Here is an 18,419-nt window from a genome sequence, read left to right as displayed (position 1 = left end):
CTCCCAACACCGAGATGGCACAAGCCACAGCCCGCGTGAAGTACTGCAAGATGACTGGGGGACCAACAGCTGACAGAAAAAATACAAGCCCAGGCAGGCTGATGCTAAAGCAAGCCTCCCATTACTTCAGCTGTACGTTCAGTTTGGAGAGCACCGCCCATCTACACAGGGGACAAGACAATGCAACCGAAACCAAGTTTGCTACTGAATGCAAGTCATCTCCCACTGCTGCAAACTGGTGTTTCCAGGTGCTACAGCATTTTGTATTGGGCACAAGCTCATATTTGTGGTCAGGGAGCAGTTGCAGGCTGAGGATGGTTTCATAAAAGGCATCAGGTAGGCTTTTTTTTGCTGTGAGTCTTTTTAAACAGGATTCTGAATGACTTCTGTAGCACAGCGTGGAGCCCACGGCAAAGGCCACAGGGCCCCTTATTCTAATTTTACAGGAACCAGAACAGGCCCAACCAGGGATGTTGCCAAGTAAATAAAACCTCAGAATAAGCAGCACTTGAAACCCGCAGCGTCAGCAGCAGAAAAAAAAATGTCCACTCTGAATTCTTCTCTGGTTTATTAAGGCAGACAAGCGGTGACAGACACGCGTATTTAAGGCAGTTAGTCACTTCCCCAGGCTGTCGCACTCTGCAGCAGCCTTCCTTGATACAAACCAATACCGTTTATGTCCTTCTCTTTAAAAGTTACACGCCAAACAGATGGCTGAGCCTACAGACAGATGCGGCAAATCCTCCCCGGTGCAAAACGTCATGCCTCACGCTGGCAAGCTGCATTACCCACTAAGAAATCCTGTCTATAAAACGTTATCGCTGAGCTGTGGTTTGCTACACAAACCCCCGACGCTGATGTAAGAGCTACGATAAACTTTTTTTTGGGGGGAGGGGGTGGGGGGTCGTCCATAGAGTCTTCCTTGGTTCCAGGCCATTGCCAGGGATTAGCTAGAAAATATTTACAAAGGCCACCAGAAATCCTTTCCAGGAAGGATCACAAAGATGCTTTTATTAATGCATTGAAATGGCATTGCCTGGCACATCCCAGTCCATTCGACTGTCCCTTGCTCCGCTACTGGGGGTAGAGTTCCACAAGCATGGCGTGGCCCTGAAACGGAGGAGAGAAGCACCGTTATAGAAAGGCAGTGACGGGAGATGGGCCAAGAAAAGAGACTTGCTTCCAAGAGGCGCTAACCATGCAGCCGGAGCAGGAGGACTAACGGAGTCAACTCGGTGCCAGGGCTCTCCAGCACCGGCTCGACTGGCACCACCCCAGAAGTGCTACTGAGGATGAGAAGGCATTTGGTCCAGGGGAGGGGCGAGGTCTGTCACAGGCTGCTCAAGAGCTATGGAGGAGGCCTGAATAAACCTTGTTTCCACTGAGCCCCAGCTTGCTCTCTCTGCGCCGGTTTGTTGCAGACACAAGACTGGTCTGGATGTGGCCTCTCAAACCACACCAAGGCATTTAGACAAGTCCCCCAGAGCAAGCAGTACAGGGGCTGAACCAGCACTTGTGCAGTGCCTTCCAGACAGGCAGCTTGGAGCACAGAAACTGTCTCACCTCTCTTCATGCAGGGATTTTCTGGGGGAAGAACCCTGCTAAGACCAAACCTGGAGGTTCCTGGCTAGAGGGTCTTGCCCCCTGCTTGGGTCAGACCAATGCCAGGTATCAGGTCAGGAAGAATTTTCTCCCCTAGTCAGATCAGCATAGACTGGGGGGGTTTGCCTTCCTCTGTAGTGGGCGCACAACCTCCACCTGAGATCTCTCGAGAGTAACATTTGCAGCAGCAGGATGCTGGCTGCTGCGGTCTCCCTGCTTTCCTTGTGGAAGGGTTGGGTGTGATGTCTGGTGCTGCGTCAGGGCTAACAATAGTTTTGCCAAGAGGCTGGACAATGGATTTGTATGGGAGGGTTTGAACAGGTCTCATCCTACCTCAGACAGGGGGTTGACCTAGATGGCCTATGGAGGTCCCTTCCGGCCCCACTTCTCCATAATGCTATGATTTCCTAATACCAGCACAAGGAACTTGACTAACCACAGCTTGGTGGGATCTTTGGGACTGGCTGCCCAAGATAAACCCCAGAGCAAAGCAAAGAGGAGGCTACTTGAACTTCTCTCAGAGTCTCTAGACACTGACTGCCACCACTGGCCATCAGCGAGAGGTGGAAGGAGTGGCAAAGCGGACCACTGCAAAAGCAAATCCAGCTGTTTCCATTAGGGATGCCTTAAGGAGAGGTTTCAAAGCTGCACTGATGTGCACAGAATCAGAATCCCCGGCGCCGAGAGGAACCAGGATTCTTACCTGTCCTCCTGCGGCACAGGCGGCGACCAGCCCGTACTGCCCTCCCTCCTTCTTCAGGCGGTGAGCGGCCGTCATTACCAACCGGCAGCCGGTGGCACCAAACGGGTGTCCCAGGGACAGGGAACCACCCCAGTTGTTGAACTTGTCCAGAGGAGGGGCTCCAACCTGCAGGAACAAAGGAACGCATGGAAGGCCCCGTGCTCATCTCTCTCGGTGGCCACTGCACAAGGGCTCCCAGTGCTTGCAAGCAACACAGGCCTGAGGCTGCCAGGTTATACGGCAAGGTGGCTAGAGAGCAATTTGTCTCCCCGTCAACTTTACAATCCAAGGAGCACCAGAACAGTGGCCGTGCCTTTGCTGCCTGTGATTTGCCAGTGCCAGAGGTCACATCTACGTACCTCTGCAAGGCCTCAGGAATACCAAACTAAAACAGTTAGTCTTCAGGACACAAAACAGCTTCCCTGGACACACTAACACAAGCCCTGGCATGGCAGTGCAGGCCTCCTCTGTGTGTTACTGCCCCCAACATGCCCTTACCTTAGACTTTCTGCCCATGTAGTTCTGGGCAAACCAATCCGAATCCATAGCTTTCAGGTTAGCCAAAATCTGCCCCTGGAAAAGAAGCAAAGACAACTCAGCAGAGACAGCAGCAGCTTTAGACAGAAGCGCAGGGCAGAATGGCAGCAAAGCAGCAGTGTCTCTGTACCCTGAGCTTCATCAGGACAAGAAGAGTTAATGCCACCAGCTCCTGGGAACCTCATTTATATGGGCCACATCACAAAAAGATCGCAGCCCAGACAGAATAAAGTGGCCTGATCAACTCACCACGCTGCCCACTCAAGACAAACCAAGCACACAGATTACTTGTGCACAAGCCACTGTTGCATAAGATAATTGTCTCTCTACATAATCCTCTATCTGATGAAAGCAGCTTAAGAGCATATTCTATCCACACATGAAAACAAAGTCTAGAGCAAGGCCTTAACTGCTGAAGAAGCCAGACAAGCCACTCGGTACTGCTGGACTGTGACTTCCCCTGCGCACACTCTGCTGGAGATACTTACGGCAAAAGCTTCATGGAACTCAAACACGTCGACATCAGCCAGCGTCAGGCCGGCCTTCTGCAGCACTTTGGGAGTCGCATACGTCGGGCTAAGGGGAAGTGTTATAAGAACAGGCTGCATTGATGCATGCTCACCATGGAGTCAACCCCCTCCCCACCCCCCATCTGCCTACTGCGCTCCTGGCCTGAGCTGGAGTTTTTCACCCACCCCACACAGGCTGAGGCGAGCGGACCGCTCCATTTCTAGAGCTAGCTTTCATCTGCCTTTTTCTGCTGGTCAGGGGAGTGGAGACCCTAAGGCCGATCAGCTGCATTTCACCACACTCACTTCTCAAGCTCTCTCAGCATGACTACTCTGACTTCCTGCTTGGGGAAAGCTGTGAACACTCATGTCCACGCTATAAACCTGAAGGGCAGACATGAGTCTACTGTGACTCTGACGTTGCAGCCTTCGTCTCGGCCCCTTCCCTCTGCACAGCATGCTCATACTCGGGTCCTCTGGGGCAGGGCCAGCTCGAGGTTTTGGCAGGGGTATCCCAAAGGCCATGAGGCATTCAGCATCACAGCAAGCAAAGGATTCAGCACTAGCAAGTGACAACACCCAGCAATTCGAAGTGTCTGACAGCACCAACCACCTCCCATCACCTACCCCAACAGGAGCTGGTCCTTTGGATCCTGGGACACATACACGAAGTCCCTGCACAAGAGAAGCGCTGTTAGAACCGGAAGGGGGAGACAGTGAGGAGCGTTCAGAAGGCAGAAGAGATGGTTCCTCTCACCTAAGGTAGGCCTTTGGTTTATAGCCCATCGCCAGAGCCTTCTCCTCAGACATGAGCAGGACCGCCGAAGCACCGTCCGTCTGAAACAGCCAGAAGGTCCCAGTCAGCGACTACACAAGTACTCTCATACGGTGCAAGCAAGACAAGTCGCTTACTACATGTCTGTGCAGGGATGCCCCTTCCAGAGGCACTACTGTAGCACAAATGCACAACTGGTATTTACACTTCCACATAACCAGGCATCAGAAAGCTACTGTCAAAGGGAGGCTTCAGGCAAGAAAACAGCTGGGGAGAATCCATCTCCCAAGAAAACAGGAAGAACCCTGCTCACCGGGCAAAGAACAAGCTGAAATACCAAGTAACCATCAACCAATCATGCATTGGCAGAGGCAGATGGACACAGTGACCTGTGACTGCCAGGTCAGGCAGCAACGATACAAAGACGTGGCTCTTCACTCAATTTTCAGCAGCATGCAGGTCTGTGTAGGCACCATTTTGGCAGCTGTCTGCTTGCACGGTTTGGGTTTTATAGCTGTACAATTGTTGCATCTGTGCAATGATTACTGCTGTTGAACTGCACAGTGTGCTCAGGACATGGATACCAGGTTGTATAAAGTGGAGATTACTTCCACAACAACCTACAGATGCGCAGTGCACCTTCAGCATCCAATATATGACTAAATATATATAAATATATATCCAATATATAATTGAAGAACTGCTATTCCCCTATGGGTCCCCTGAAGCTCCAAGCAGTGAATATTGGTACATACTTGAGAAGGCCCACCATAACTTTATAGCCTGAAGAAAGGGCAGGCTTATCCAGAACATGAGGAGAGCTTATTTTTAGCCAGAACAGAAAGTCCTCTGTGCTGCTTATAAGGATAAGATCACCGCCTTTGAAAGAAAACTTTCAAAAGCTTACAGAATCACAGAAAATGAGGGTTGAAGGGATCTCAGGAGGTCACATCTAGTCCAACCCCCTGCTCCAAGCAGGACCAGCCCCAACTACATCATCCCAGCCAAGGTTTTGTCTACCTGGGTCTTCAAAACCTCCAAAGATAAGAGATTCCAAAATCTCTCTGGGGAACCTGTTCCAGTGCTTTACTACCCTCCTAATGAAAAAGTTTTTCCTAATATCTAGGAAAAAATCTCTCACTAGGAGGGTAGTAAAGTACCAGAACAGGCTCCCAGCGGAGCAAGAGCAGCTGAGCACCCAGCTCCCAGTGACAAGTCCCACTTGTGCCTTTGAGAATCTCCCCTTTGCCCTCCTCCAAAGGCAACTAAAATGAAGCCAATGGGCAAAGCAGCCTAAAAGCTTCACAACTCACATGCCTGGGTTGTATTTCTTCCACTGAATTTACCCAAGCGCAAGTGCTATTTTACAGTCCTGCTATAAGATCTGAAAGCAGCGATACCGCAGAAAAGCCAAAGTCTCAGAAACGCACAGCAGGGAGAACGATCCCTTGTTCTCACGCGTATCAGCACACAAGCGGGCAGCAGGGAACATTACCAGGAAGGAAGAGTTGGCAGCCGTAACCGTCCCATAGGGCTTGACAAAAGCAGGCTTCAGTTTGCCCATCTGCTCCATTGAGGAAGGGCGGACTCCATTATCTTTGGAAACAGTATCTCGGCCTGTTGAGAAAGCATCGTGATTTCAATCTGGATTCCCAATCAGAGCACGCAGCGGGGATGTTTCAGGTACGTACAACATGAAGTTCTTTCACTTAGACTAGATTTTTTTAAAAACTACATGCATTTCTCTTTCATAATAAATCTACTGAAATGTAAGGTTCTGACAACCTATGTTAAAGCCATACTCTATCTAATTTAATAAACAGAAAACATATCCAAGCAGCTTGTGTTTGCTGCTAACATTTTTAAGAAAGTCCAACCACCGATCTAGAGAACTAGAAACACAAATTTGCTGAAAGGCTAAACTTTTAAACAGTAGCAGTGCCCCCCCCCCGCAGTCCACTTATTTCAACTAGTTTAGTTCAATAATTGGTTCAAAGTCAGGACTTGAAAGCCCAGGAAATCATTTCCCTCTTCCAATGCATGTATGCAAATCAGATGCAAAGTAAGAACACGATCATATGAAACAACTGGTTCAACCCACTCACTATGGAGAATGAGTCAGTTTTTACATAAACGTTTTTGAATTTAACCTTTTCTTACTTTTTCAGCAAATTAAAAGGTAGTCTTGTTTAACCACCACTTGTTTCAAAATGCTGCTTTTGTGCATTTGTAGCGAATTACAATTTCCAGACAAATGCAGCATGATGCAAGCCACAAATAATAATAATAATAATATCCCCCAGTAAATTAAAAAAGATTATTACTTAAAAAAATAAAACAAAATGGTAAAAAAAGTTGTACAACTGCTGAAGCGTGGATGTAGAGAACATGCACCTCTCTGGTTAATGAAAAGTACCGAGTTGAGTACAGAGACTACACTCTAGCTGCAAATCAATGTTCTGCTGGTTACCAACTGTTTTACTGGTTACTGAGACCCAAATGTGCTTTGGAAAGTAACTACAAAAGGTACAAATGCAAAATAAGATCATTTAAATCCGTTTTCTGATTTACAAGTCTTGAAATACTGCCACAGGATAGATCTGAATCAAAGACTAAATTGCCCCAAGGGCTCTCAAGTAGTCAGCTGGCTCCATCATTTTGCTGTTACTTAAATCTGACTCAACTGCTGATCTGTCAACGCCTCACTGCCCTGCCCTAAAGCTTCAGTAAATAGATCACTTGATTAAGATCACAGCCTGAGCCTGGGGCATTTCCTTTAGAAAGCAAGCAACACTAATCCATGTTGATACTAAAGCAGACTTGTTTTTACCTGGCACACTGAACGGTACCACATCCACCAGCAAACCCTCGTCCTGGGCCTTCTTAGCTAGCGTGTGTGAACGCAGGGCATACTCATCTTGCTCCACACGGGATACTGCAAAAGCGGCAGCCAACCGGTCTGCTGAATGTCCCATCGTCTCATTGGTGGAGAATTCTGCCACAGCTGGGAGCTAAAGAACAGAAGTGCAAGGTCCAGTGCCAGTTACAGTACAGGCTACCATATACCACATTAGGAGCCACGACTAGACCAAGAAATGAGAAGGTTCCCCACTTTGGAAGCACAAATTTAAAGCAGAAATGCTCAGGTTTGGACTACATAAATGGCAAATGGGCTACTTGCCAGGGGCTGTGAACACTGTACCAGACTCCCTTACAGTCTGACAGCAGCTGCTCAGGAATTGAATGTGTGGACCAGAGACTGCAGGTGCTAGGATAAACCCTGGCCAGTGCTTCTGGATCCCAGAGCAGCAGTGCAGTTTCCACCCCCACAGACAGTACTGGAGGGAAAGCTAAAGACAAAACATCCTTTTTTAGGATTTAATACCTCCCCATCACAAACAGAAGCAGATGAGTTTATTCCCACAGGTGAAAGACAAAAGCCTTGAATATATTTAGATGAGCCTTTCTCCATTTCTTGGGTTTGCTACATTCAGACTTGGATCTCCACCTCCACTGTGCTGGTCTGGACTCAAACCATTAACTGAGGATAAAAGGTCTCAGCAATACTGTGAGTGCGAAAGTAACTTCTCCAGCAAGGACAGAGCTCCTGAAGCAATTGGATTCTTTCACAGGGAATAAAACCCTTTCCCTACCTACCCCCTCAGCTCTGCATTGCCAACTGCTTCAGACCACGATAGAGAGTAAACCAGCTCCCTTTATGCCATGCGTCGGCTATGACACGCCAGCCACCCTCACTTGCACAGGGCTGGAACTTGGGAGCCAAAAGCATTCAGGGGCCAGAGAGGCTAAATGACACATGCATTTAAGAGCCAAGTGCCAAGATCCCACTAATACGGGAGAGGAATACTCTTTATGTTCTATGGTTGGAAGAGCTGTCCTGATGTGTTACTGCTGCTAACCTGAAGAATGACTCACTTTGCCCCTCTAAAACTTTTGCCAGGGATTTAGACTGCCAAAATAGCGTGTCATTCTGCCTTCAATAAACAAGCTGTAAGGAGAGAGGTGTCGTAAGGAATTCAGGTATTTTGAAATCCAGCGATTGTCAAGGAACCCTGAAGGTAACTGCAGAGATCAGAACATTCAAAGATTTAAACTCACTGTCCATTTTGCCCTGAAGCCTAGGAAGTGCTATAGTACGGAGAAGCCACAGTTGGCAACCTGACCCCACTTTATCTTTGCCATGATAAATGCTCCACTGGGGCAAAATTAAGTTATTTTTCTGAAAGCAAGTTATTTCATGAGTGGCTTGGCAGTGACAGGTTAAATGCCATTGCCATTGTTGAGACAGGGGGAGACTCACCTCAGGAGCAAAGTAACTGGGGCGAATTCTGGAAATCAGGGACAGCTTCTGGCTCAAGGTTTTGGCTCTGTTAAGAGTGAGCATAGCCTTCCTCATCTTCCTGCTGTGACGAATGGGCACATCCGACATTAATTCCACACCACCAGCTACGACCACATCACACTGGCCAGATGCAATCAGACCGACACCTGCAGGAAGGGATTGAGAAGACCATTAGAAGTGTAGGCAGGCATCCTCAAAAGAGCCAGATACACTTCTCTTTAACAAGTAAAAAAGAGAAATATAATCAAGGGTTTCTTGGAGGCAAAAGCAATTAGCACAGACATCTCTACCTAAGGACAATTTTTGACAAAGCAAAATGTCTGCAGTATTGTCAACTCATGATTTTTGGCATTGTTCTTAAAGACTACACTTCAGGAATGTGAAAAATGTAACTTAAGCCAATATTTCAGGTGTTGGTCTGTTTAGGATGCTTTTAGAGAATATTGATGTTGGATACTTTGCTCGAAATGGTGGGAATAATTTTAAAAACCCGCACCTTCAAATAGCCCTTCAAAACTCCCATTGCATCCCCGCGAAGCTGTGTTTGCCACTGCTCAACTTATTTACACTAGGGTGGCCAACCTGTGGCACACACACCACAAATGGCATGGGCAGCCTCTGCATGCAGCAGATTGGGGAGAGGACAGACAGCACTTTCTGCCACTGGGCAGATAAGACAGGGAGAGGAAAGCAGAGCAGAAGACCTGGCAGATACCTGGCAGGACAAGCAGCAGAAAACAGTGGCAGACTGGGCACAGGAAAGGGACTGGAGTGGCACTCAGGGAGGGTGCAGGGCTAGCACATATGCCAAAAACAGTTGGTCCCCACCTATTTATACCAAGAACAAAAGCCCATCAACAATTTGCAGTAGAAAAAAATTCAAGGGTACGTAGCTTCTTACACCACAGTATCTTTATTTATGAGCCAACAGCAACATTGCCAAAGACATTCTAGGAGCTCTGGAAATTAAAGCCAGCACAGAGTCACAGAAAGAGCATGTTTTATGTTGGGATTATGCCTCACTGAAAATGTCTATACTGTCTTCTCTTAAAATGCCTGTGACAATCCAATGAGAGGAAAGTCTTCCCAATATTAAGCAGGCAATTAAGTTTGATACATTAACACCCCAGCCATAATCTTTAAAAAAAATTCTTGGTGACACTATACATGTCTAATGGGAAAAGGACAGTTCATGCTCATTGTTTCCTTCCTTTCCCACACTCCCTTTCCAAATATTTCCTCCCCCTCCTGGCAGTCACTGAGAGTATGCTTTCCCAATAGCTGGTAAGAGCTGACAAATGGATGTGGTAATTAAGAGGAGCCACCCATCTTCTTCAAGAATCCCATACCCAATTAAACATGTGTGAAGAGATTTCCACCTCAAGCACAAGACATTCACCAAACAGGAATGGTCTAACCTAGGAACGCTTACCAGAAGCTTACCAAAGCTTACATACTACAAGCAAATTGCTTGGTTATATCTGCCTCTAGCTTATGACATTTCAAGTAATCCATCTGAGGCATACAAAATGGATGATGAGTGGACCGACCAAAAATAACGGGCTTTCGAACGTTACGATTCGTATTAATACTGTCCCTCCTTCTGTAATTTTGCCTCTACTTCTTGCTATTTACATGAAAGAAATAGAGGTGACTGTGTCCCTCAACCTGATTTGGCACAGAAATCTGCCTTTTGCATTTTCATTCTGTTTGGGCTACGCTGAAGGTGGTGCAAGCTTAGAAAGCAGCAGCTTCCTTATCAAATTCATGTCTTTACCTTTCAGAGCAATATTGAAACTGTGCACAATGTTTCTGAATGGAGCAGATGTTGGAAGAGCTGCCAGAAGGCTGAGGTGGGTATTTAAATAATGTCTGTTGCACATTACTGGTTCAATAGCATCATGAAAATTTGCTCTGGACACTTAGCTACATTCACTCGGTTGTGCAGGAAGGACAAGGGAAAGAAAGAGGAATGGGGCTGCAGCCAACATACCTGTAGTCATAGCTTGGTTAGAAGAGATGCAAGCCATGGTGACTGTGTGGGCTGGAGTTTTGTCAGAGAAGCCAGCTCCCAAGGCAGCCTATGGGCAATGCAGAAGAGTCATTAAGAAAGGATTTCTGGCTCCTTGAAACTCTCTCCCAACTAGCTATCAAGAAACCTCCAAGCTGCAAGCATTTGTAAAGCTTCTACCTACGCAGCAGAAGTCAAGCACTACGAGCCCACTGATTATGGAATAACCCTCCTCCTATCATAAGCAGAGAGCAAGCCAGCTCCATGATTCTGAAAGCCTTCTCAAATTATGTAGACGACTATCAGCAACCCCTAATTACACGGGCACATTAATTTCATAAATCACTGCACCGCATTTAAAAGCTCAGAAATCCCCCTATTTTCTTCACCTTATTGGGCACTTGCAAAGGTAAGAAAAGAAAGGAAGAGAGTGTTTGAACACTCTGCAGCCAAATGCAAGATGTCACTTGCTTCTAAATTGAACAGCAAATACTTGTTGCAGCTGCAAGTCAGGGTACATCATGGAAACAATGACAAGCTTTGACACAACAGGGACTGAAGGCCTCCTTCAAAGCTCTTGGAACATGCTGACACAATAAGACACTCCTTAACTGACACGTGGCCAACTAGTTCAAAGTTCAGAACTTGTTTCCAAGTTAACACTGAACCACAGGTTTGTTTGACAGACAGGAGCCAAAGAAAATATTTGGACACATAAAAATAAGCTGCTGCTGGAATCTGAGACATCCTGCTCTGCTAATACAGGCTCAGCAGAAATGAAGTAACGAGTTTTGCACGGGATCTATTTTGATGGAACAAGACTGGTTGGGTAGAACGCCCCCAGCTTCAGAAGCTGTGTTAATGGCAGCAGAATCCTGTCTGGTGTCAGGGAGATCACTTTCCAGTGCTAACCTTCTGCACTCTTCTTCTTGTATTATGTATAGCAAGTCATGCCCTCTATCTGCCAACCAAAAGGACAGCCAAGCTCAGACTCTTCAGATCATTTGACTGCTGCGTTTTGGATCAGCCAACTTTATTAATACCACAGTATTTTCTTTTCCTTTATTGAGTACTTCTACCAAGCCAGCATTTGATCCCAACTACTCAGTGCAGGCAGACTGATTTGTAATCCCATAATAGACTCCTTCCTTCCAGGAAACAACACTTTAGGGATTTTACAGCATCCAGAACCAGAATAAATTGATATGTGGTAGATTTAGGATTTTAACTGGATAAAGAGTCTTGCTCAATTAGCTGGTACATTATGCTGCATGAATGGCCCACTTTCCCAAACCACATTCCCCCAAATCCCTACACAGCAGCGGTGAGTGGGTTCTTGCATAAAGACCAGTTTCCTCTGGTTAGCTTACTTCAGTTGGTTTATCACCCACCTCTCTAGCAACATTGCTTGTCTTCACTTCCTGGATGACGGTTCCGTAAACTATGTAATCAACAACTTCTTGTGGGACATTGGTCCGATTCAGCAACCCTCTGGGATGGGAAGTCAGAGATGAATGTTACACATCCACAAACCATTAGGACAGTATTTTTACCAAGATCCTCAAGCATCCACCTTTATCATTAACCTACCAAACAGGGGCAAGAGTGGAGCTAGTTTCAAATTCAAAGAAAATACTGCACATTCACATGCTCCCACAGAGGCACAATCGTGAAGTGGAAATAGACGCTAAGAGATGAGAGAAACTCCATTCCCCCTGTACACTTCTCATTCAGTAATTATCTCCCTTCCCCAGCCTGGGATACACTTGAGTTAAAATTAAGGGGAGGAGCAGGGTTTGGGGATACCAACCCAACCTCTCAAAACACTCAATGGCTTGAGCTCCTCACTGAAGAACACTCAGTGCTTTCAGAGTACTGAAAAAACAGGCAGCACACTTTTTCCTAATTCAACAGAAACGCAGTATGCAAACACTCCAGGATATCCTTTCAAAGAAGCCAAAGCACTGAGTCCTACAGCAGAGAACTGACTAAGTACATAGAATTAAACATAAATTTGAATGACCTGCCTAGAAACAAGTGAAACTTAAGGCTACCCAGATCTCTGGCAGCTCACCTCCTGGTCAAGCAGCGTACACCAGATGCCTGAATAGCAGCATGCAGTCCTTCTGCGTTGTCCACACGTCACCTATTGACTAATTCAGATCTCTCCCTCTTACCTACTTCATCATTCTTACTTTCAAGGCCCTGCATGGCTGCACATTAGCCCTTCTATGTTCTGTCTCCCCAAATAACAACGCTAAACCCCTGTGTTCATCTCTCCCAGTCCTGGCACACACCTGCTTCCACGCTGCTCCTGCAAGGCATGTATGGAATGACTTTTCAAACCTACCTGTTTCTAACTCAAACCCGTCCCACAAAGGCTATTGAGTCAGATTAGGATTAAAAAAAGGCAACTGAGAGAAAAGAGAAATGAAAGGAGATAGAAAATAAAAATGATCCAGGTAGCTTCCTCTAGATTTCCCAAGAAATTCCCTCTTAGCCTCTATTCCAATCTGGTTACAGTCTGTGTTTGTATTAGGGTTCCAAACACAGTGTCAGAATTCAATTAACTTGAACCCAGAGCCATGCCAGGGGATGAAACAGTGTCCCACTAATAATGTGCATACATGGAAACCCTTCTTTATAAACCTTCAGATTCACAAGACCGTTCTGAGGTTAAATGTAACACCCTCTGCAGGCAGACTGGGAAACAGGAGACGTGACTTGTCCACAGTCACTCAGCTAATGGTCAAGCTGGGAATCCTGGCATTGCTAGGTCAGGCTCCTATCGCAGCACCCCCAATGGCAGTTAGCTTTCTTAGCTCATCCTTTGCTCAGTTTACTTACTGCAATGCTGCTCGGGCCAAGTCGTGAGGCATCAGATCTGCATACCTACAAGGTAAGTTACAGACAGAAGACTCGCATAACTTTCCTTGAAGAAGACAGCAATCTGCGTTATCAAACCATTTTAAATGTATGTGTGTAAAAACAGGCATTGTGGCATCACCATTGCAGCTACTCTTCATACGGAAACGATCATTGTATGCCCCTGTTTTGTTGGAACAAAGGTATATACATTAAAAAAAAAAAATCAGCACGGCAATTGCTGTGCTAGGAGTCAACAGCAGTCATTGTTAGATGTTACTGCTTTGAGACTGTGCCTGAGGACTGAAAGCAGTTTTCAATCATAGGTGCATTCACATGGATAGCAGGTAAGCACAGATTGGCAGGGCTGCACATTACTAACTGTGCTTTGTTAACACTGAAAGTCAAGAAGACCAACATCCTGACTCAGCCTTTGCATCCCTAGGACTTCATTTTCCTGCAAATTCTAAATGCTCATCCTCACTTTTCTTCAAACTGTTCTCTCGGCAGAGATGTGAGAACCAGATCGTTAAGCACTTTGTGGTCATTACTCACATTATCCTTGCTATGAGTAAAAGCACCAATGAAGCAATGTGCAGACCCAGAACAAAGTTAATGCAGTTTGATCTCCCCTCCACTGATAAAGTGGAGTGTAAAACATGACAAGCCAAGCATTTTCCATTTTCTTTTTTTTCTATTAACCAGTGTAATTAGACAATAGTTTCTTTTCACTCCATACTTACGAGGTACCAGACTGCAAAAATGGAATGCGGACGCCCTCCACAACAACAACATTCTTCACACCATTTTTGGCCAAGGTTTTCTTACTCTTGGGTTGGACTGTTTGAAAAGATAAACAAACTGTGGACTAGAATTCAAGCAGAAATACAGAAAGATTCGATTTTTAAAAAGATGCCACCAGGAATTGGGGAAAACACTGTCCTGAGGGCAAATCAAAAGCAAAATACTGAAGAGATTTGGGTTGGGTTCTTATCTCTGCTACTTGCTGGCTATGTGATGCTGGGTACGTTACTTAGCTTCACTGTATGTTGGTCTTCTCATCTGCCACTACTGGTGGAATAGCTGAGAACAAAACTTCCTATTCCCAACTTCCAACTCATGGATATGACAGTAATAGGTGACCTAAGGCAGGGTAGAGATGCACCCTACAGACAAACTGAACAGGAAGAGCTCACTTCATCAGAAATGCTCTGTAGTTAGCAATGAAAAAAAAAAAATCTCACAGCTCTATCTCCCCTTCTGGAATAAAATAAGAGTACAGCGTACTTCATTTAAGTGCACAGCCTGTGAACTTAAAACAAATTACAAACTTACCCCAATAAAAAGCAAACAATTCATATCAACTGCAAGAACAGCCTTCTCTATGCTTTTCCCACCTCATTCAGGTTTGTAACCTTGTTTCTTGGAGTGCCTTATGCCTCCAATAGTAGCCCTGAAATGGCCAGGATCTAAACAATTCAAGGTTTCTTTAGAGGCCCTGAACTTGGCAGGTTCTAATCTGTTTCATCAACACTGCAATTACAAGTACTTATGCACTGAACTGATATGCAGATAACCAGTGTTTGTAACCAAGAGGCAAGTTATGCAGCACGAGATTATGCAGTTAAGTGCATTCGGCACCTATCTAACATGCACGCAAGTGGAGTGCACTGTAAGGTGACACAATACAGCATCATTTGCCTGACTAGTGTCAGAAGCTATCCTGGACAAGAGAGTAATGCAAAAGTCAATGGGACAGCTTCCAGTTGCAGTCTGGCCAAGAATCTTATTTAAGACACGGGACAGTACAAAGGGATCGTATTTAGAAGCCACCAGAGAAGGGGCATGGTACATGAAAGCAGCTTAGCTCTAGCTCTAGCTGGGGTTGCAGCAAGCAAAGGTTCATGTAAGAGAACGGTGTAGTGCACTTGTATTATGAAAGGGGGTTAATTTGAGGAGAGCAAGGGCAGGCAGGAGCCACTTCCCAGCTCAGAGCCTCTGGGCTCTAAAATTCAGAGGTCTTTAGACACTGAAAAAACCCCCTCAGGGTTAAAGCAATTGTTTCAGTGAAATAACATGCAACACTATCCTCAGTAAACATTTTGAGGGCTTAATTACACAGACCTACACTGAAGCCTGAGCATCCTTTTCAGAGCAGATCAGACTTCATACCTAATGCCACAAGCCTGTCCTTGCCAGAGGCAAGCTCTTGGGAGACAGGAAGCCCAGGCATAAGTACGGAGCCTAGGCCCTTCCAGCTCATCCTCTTTGTCCAAATGTCCCACTGGAGCCGCACGGTCCACGCTCTAGCCCAAGTCCCTCTTCCAAGCTGTGACTAGAGCCTTCTCTACCCCTACGGCGTCTCCGCAACTGTTACTAAGAGCTGAAGGGAAGTCCTTATCTCACCCAGGGCTTTCTATATAGGCCCTGCCAGTCACCTATGCCTATGTCAGAGCCAACAAACCGGATTTGTTCCCTACTTAAAAAAGGAAGAGACAAGAGATACTTAAACTGTCATCTACCCAAACAATAATCAAACCGGTTTCACTTTCAGGATCCTGACGTTGAGTTGAAAGGACTTAGGGAAAAATCAGTTCCAAAAACATGGGTTTTTGTTTGCCTAATTAACAATGTATGTTGATGTTCATTAGTTTTAAAAAGACAGGGACAGAGGGAAAACCTCTGCTGTGTTTATCTACATGGGAAGCACCTGGGGAAGGGGAGGTAGTTTGTAAATGCATTCTTCTCAAAGAGACCCACTGAAGTTTTTGGTGCTTTCACCTTACCTGCTGCTTGTAACTGGGGGGAGCAGCTGAGTGATCTTGCAGCTGAAATAAAGAGAAAACGTATAAAATTTTCCAGTCTTCAGGCAAAACAATTACTGGAAGTTACCTGCACTCTTTAACAACTGCTGGGTCTTTTCTTACTTCCGTTTCAAGTAACCAAAAGCAGCTGCAGGTAAGCATTCGGCAAAAAGGTGGGTTTTTTCAGTTGACTGCACGTTCAACAGCATGTTACGTATAACCAACACACGTGCTATTTTCACAGCAAGAAGGTAAGAAAACTGCATGTTAAAAGCAGAAAGAACCAGAACTCGTGGTAAAGGTGATATCTTTTACTAGACTAACTAGAGGTTTGCAAAAAAAATTCTTTATTTGCAAGCTTTCAGACACAAGCACACTTCTTCAAGCCTAGGAGAAAAGATTGTAAAAGTTCTCCTAGGCAGAAATGAATATAAAAGCAGCATTTTTTTTTTCCTAATCACTCGTTAGCATGAGACTTGGATGCAGGGATCGTTCCCGAGTCCACCTGAAACCCACTTCTTCAGAATAACTAGATGTTTGCATCTCTTTGGGTTGCATCTATTCGATTGGTAATAAACAGAAAGATGCTTACAGAGTCCAACAGCCCACGGTGAGGCAGAAGGGAGGCTTCGGATCGCACGGGTCAGCATGGAAGTCATTTTGATATCTACAACCAATGGTAAGGGGAGAGAGAAAAAAAAAAGATGAAAGTCGGCCTTGGCTGGTTTGCTCGGGGAGATTTCGGGGCGGGCAATCTGCTCGGGCCACGCAGCCGGCGAAAAAGGAGACGCGAGAACCCACGTCAAGGTCACGCTGGTGCGCTAGGGCCGGGCCCGTCTTTCCGGTGCGTTTCTGAGCAGCCCCGTGCGCAGCGCGGACTACGGACGTGTAAGTAAACCTGCCTTCCCCACACCCAGCCAAGGCATTTTAGCGACCCCTTTTACTGCTCCGCCCAACTAGATCTGCTTCCCGCTCCCAGCCCTGTTCCCCTGCCCCATCGGCTGCTCTGCTTTCCGCTCCCCACCCTGCGCTCTCGGTCCAATCCAATACTCTGCTTTCCGCTCCCCGCCCTGCGCTCTCGGTCCAATCCAATACTCTGCTTTCCGCTCCCCGCCCTGCGCTCTCGGTCCAATCCAATACTCTGCTTTCCGCTCCCCACCCTGTGCTCTAGGTCCAATCCACTACTCTGCTTTCCACTCCCCGCCCTGTGCTCTCGGTCCAATCCACTACTCTGCTTTCTGCTCCCCGCCCTGCGCTCTCGGTCCAATCCACTACTCTGCTTTCCGCTCCCCGCCCTGTGCTCTCGGTCCAATCCACTACTCTGCTTTCCGCTCCCCGCCCTGTGCTCTCAGTCCAATCCACTACTCTGCTTTCCGCTCCCCGCCCTGTGCTCTCGGTCCAATCCACTACTCTGCTTTCTGCTCCCCGCCCTGCGCTCTCGGTCCAATCCACTACTCTGCTTTCCGCTCCCCGCCCTGTGCTCTCGGTCCAATCCACTACTCTGCTTTCCGCTCCCCGCCCTGTGCTCTCGGTCCAATCCACTACTCTGCTTTCTGCTCCCCGCCCTGTGCTCTCGGTCCAATCCACTACTCTGCTTTCTGCTCCCAGCCCCGCGCTCCTGCCCCATCGGCTGCTCTGCTTTCCGCTCCCCACCATGTGCTCTCAGTCCAATTCACTACTCTGCTTTCCGCTCCCAGCCCCGCGCTCCTGCCCCATCGGCTGCTCTGCTTTCCACTCCCCACCATGTGCTCTCAGTCCAATCCACTACTCTGCTTTCCGCTCCCAGCCCTGTGCTCCTGCCCCATCGGCTGCTCTGCTCTCCGCTACCTGCCCACTCCCCTGCTCCGCTTTCCGCTCCCTGCCCCCTCGCACCCCCATTCCGCCCGTGTCACTTGTGCCCCCCCCAACATAACAGCCCTCCCCGCCTGACGCCCCCAGGCCCCTCGGGGTCGCCATGGAGACGGGGGCGCCCCACGTCACGTCACGCGCCCGCACCCACCTCCTGCCCCAGCGCCGTCTCCCCGCGCCCGCAAGCCCCGCCCCTGCCCCCGGCCCCCCGCCAGGGAGGACCCCGCGCCACCAGCCCTCATAGCTGCCCCTTGCGCTGCCTGATGCCAGCCGCCGCCTCCTCCGCCCGGCGGGCACGGGCCAGTTGCGGGGGAGGGGCTCGCGGGGGCTTTCGAGGGCGGCGGCGGCGAATCAGGCACCGCC

The 18,419-nt window shown here is 47.5% G+C and overlaps 1 protein-coding gene across 1 annotated transcript; it reads right to left on the bottom strand.

Moving 5' to 3' along the window:
* Window positions 1-551: 551 nt before the first annotated feature.
* On the bottom strand, window positions 552-18,306 carry HADHB (hydroxyacyl-CoA dehydrogenase trifunctional multienzyme complex subunit beta). The gene is made up of 16 exons (XM_014610484.3): window positions 18,208-18,306; window positions 16,801-16,875; window positions 16,191-16,232; window positions 14,148-14,244; window positions 13,387-13,431; window positions 11,931-12,030; window positions 10,522-10,609; window positions 8,487-8,674; window positions 6,996-7,176; window positions 5,661-5,782; window positions 4,148-4,227; window positions 4,018-4,065; window positions 3,370-3,457; window positions 2,843-2,917; window positions 2,306-2,470; window positions 552-1,110 (listed from the first exon to the last, which is right to left on the bottom strand). Exons 1-16 carry the CDS (start codon window positions 18,296-18,298, stop codon window positions 1,075-1,077), a joined length of 1,521 nt encoding a protein of 506 aa, XP_014465970.2. The 5' UTR covers window positions 18,299-18,306; the 3' UTR covers window positions 552-1,074.
* Between the last annotated feature and the right edge of the window lie 113 nt (window positions 18,307-18,419).

This window comes from Alligator mississippiensis, chromosome 1 (genome assembly GCF_030867095.1).
Source record: "Alligator mississippiensis isolate rAllMis1 chromosome 1, rAllMis1, whole genome shotgun sequence".
NCBI classification, from domain to species: Eukaryota; Metazoa; Chordata; order Crocodylia; family Alligatoridae; genus Alligator; species Alligator mississippiensis.
This window is presented reverse-complemented; position numbering and strand designations above follow the sequence as displayed.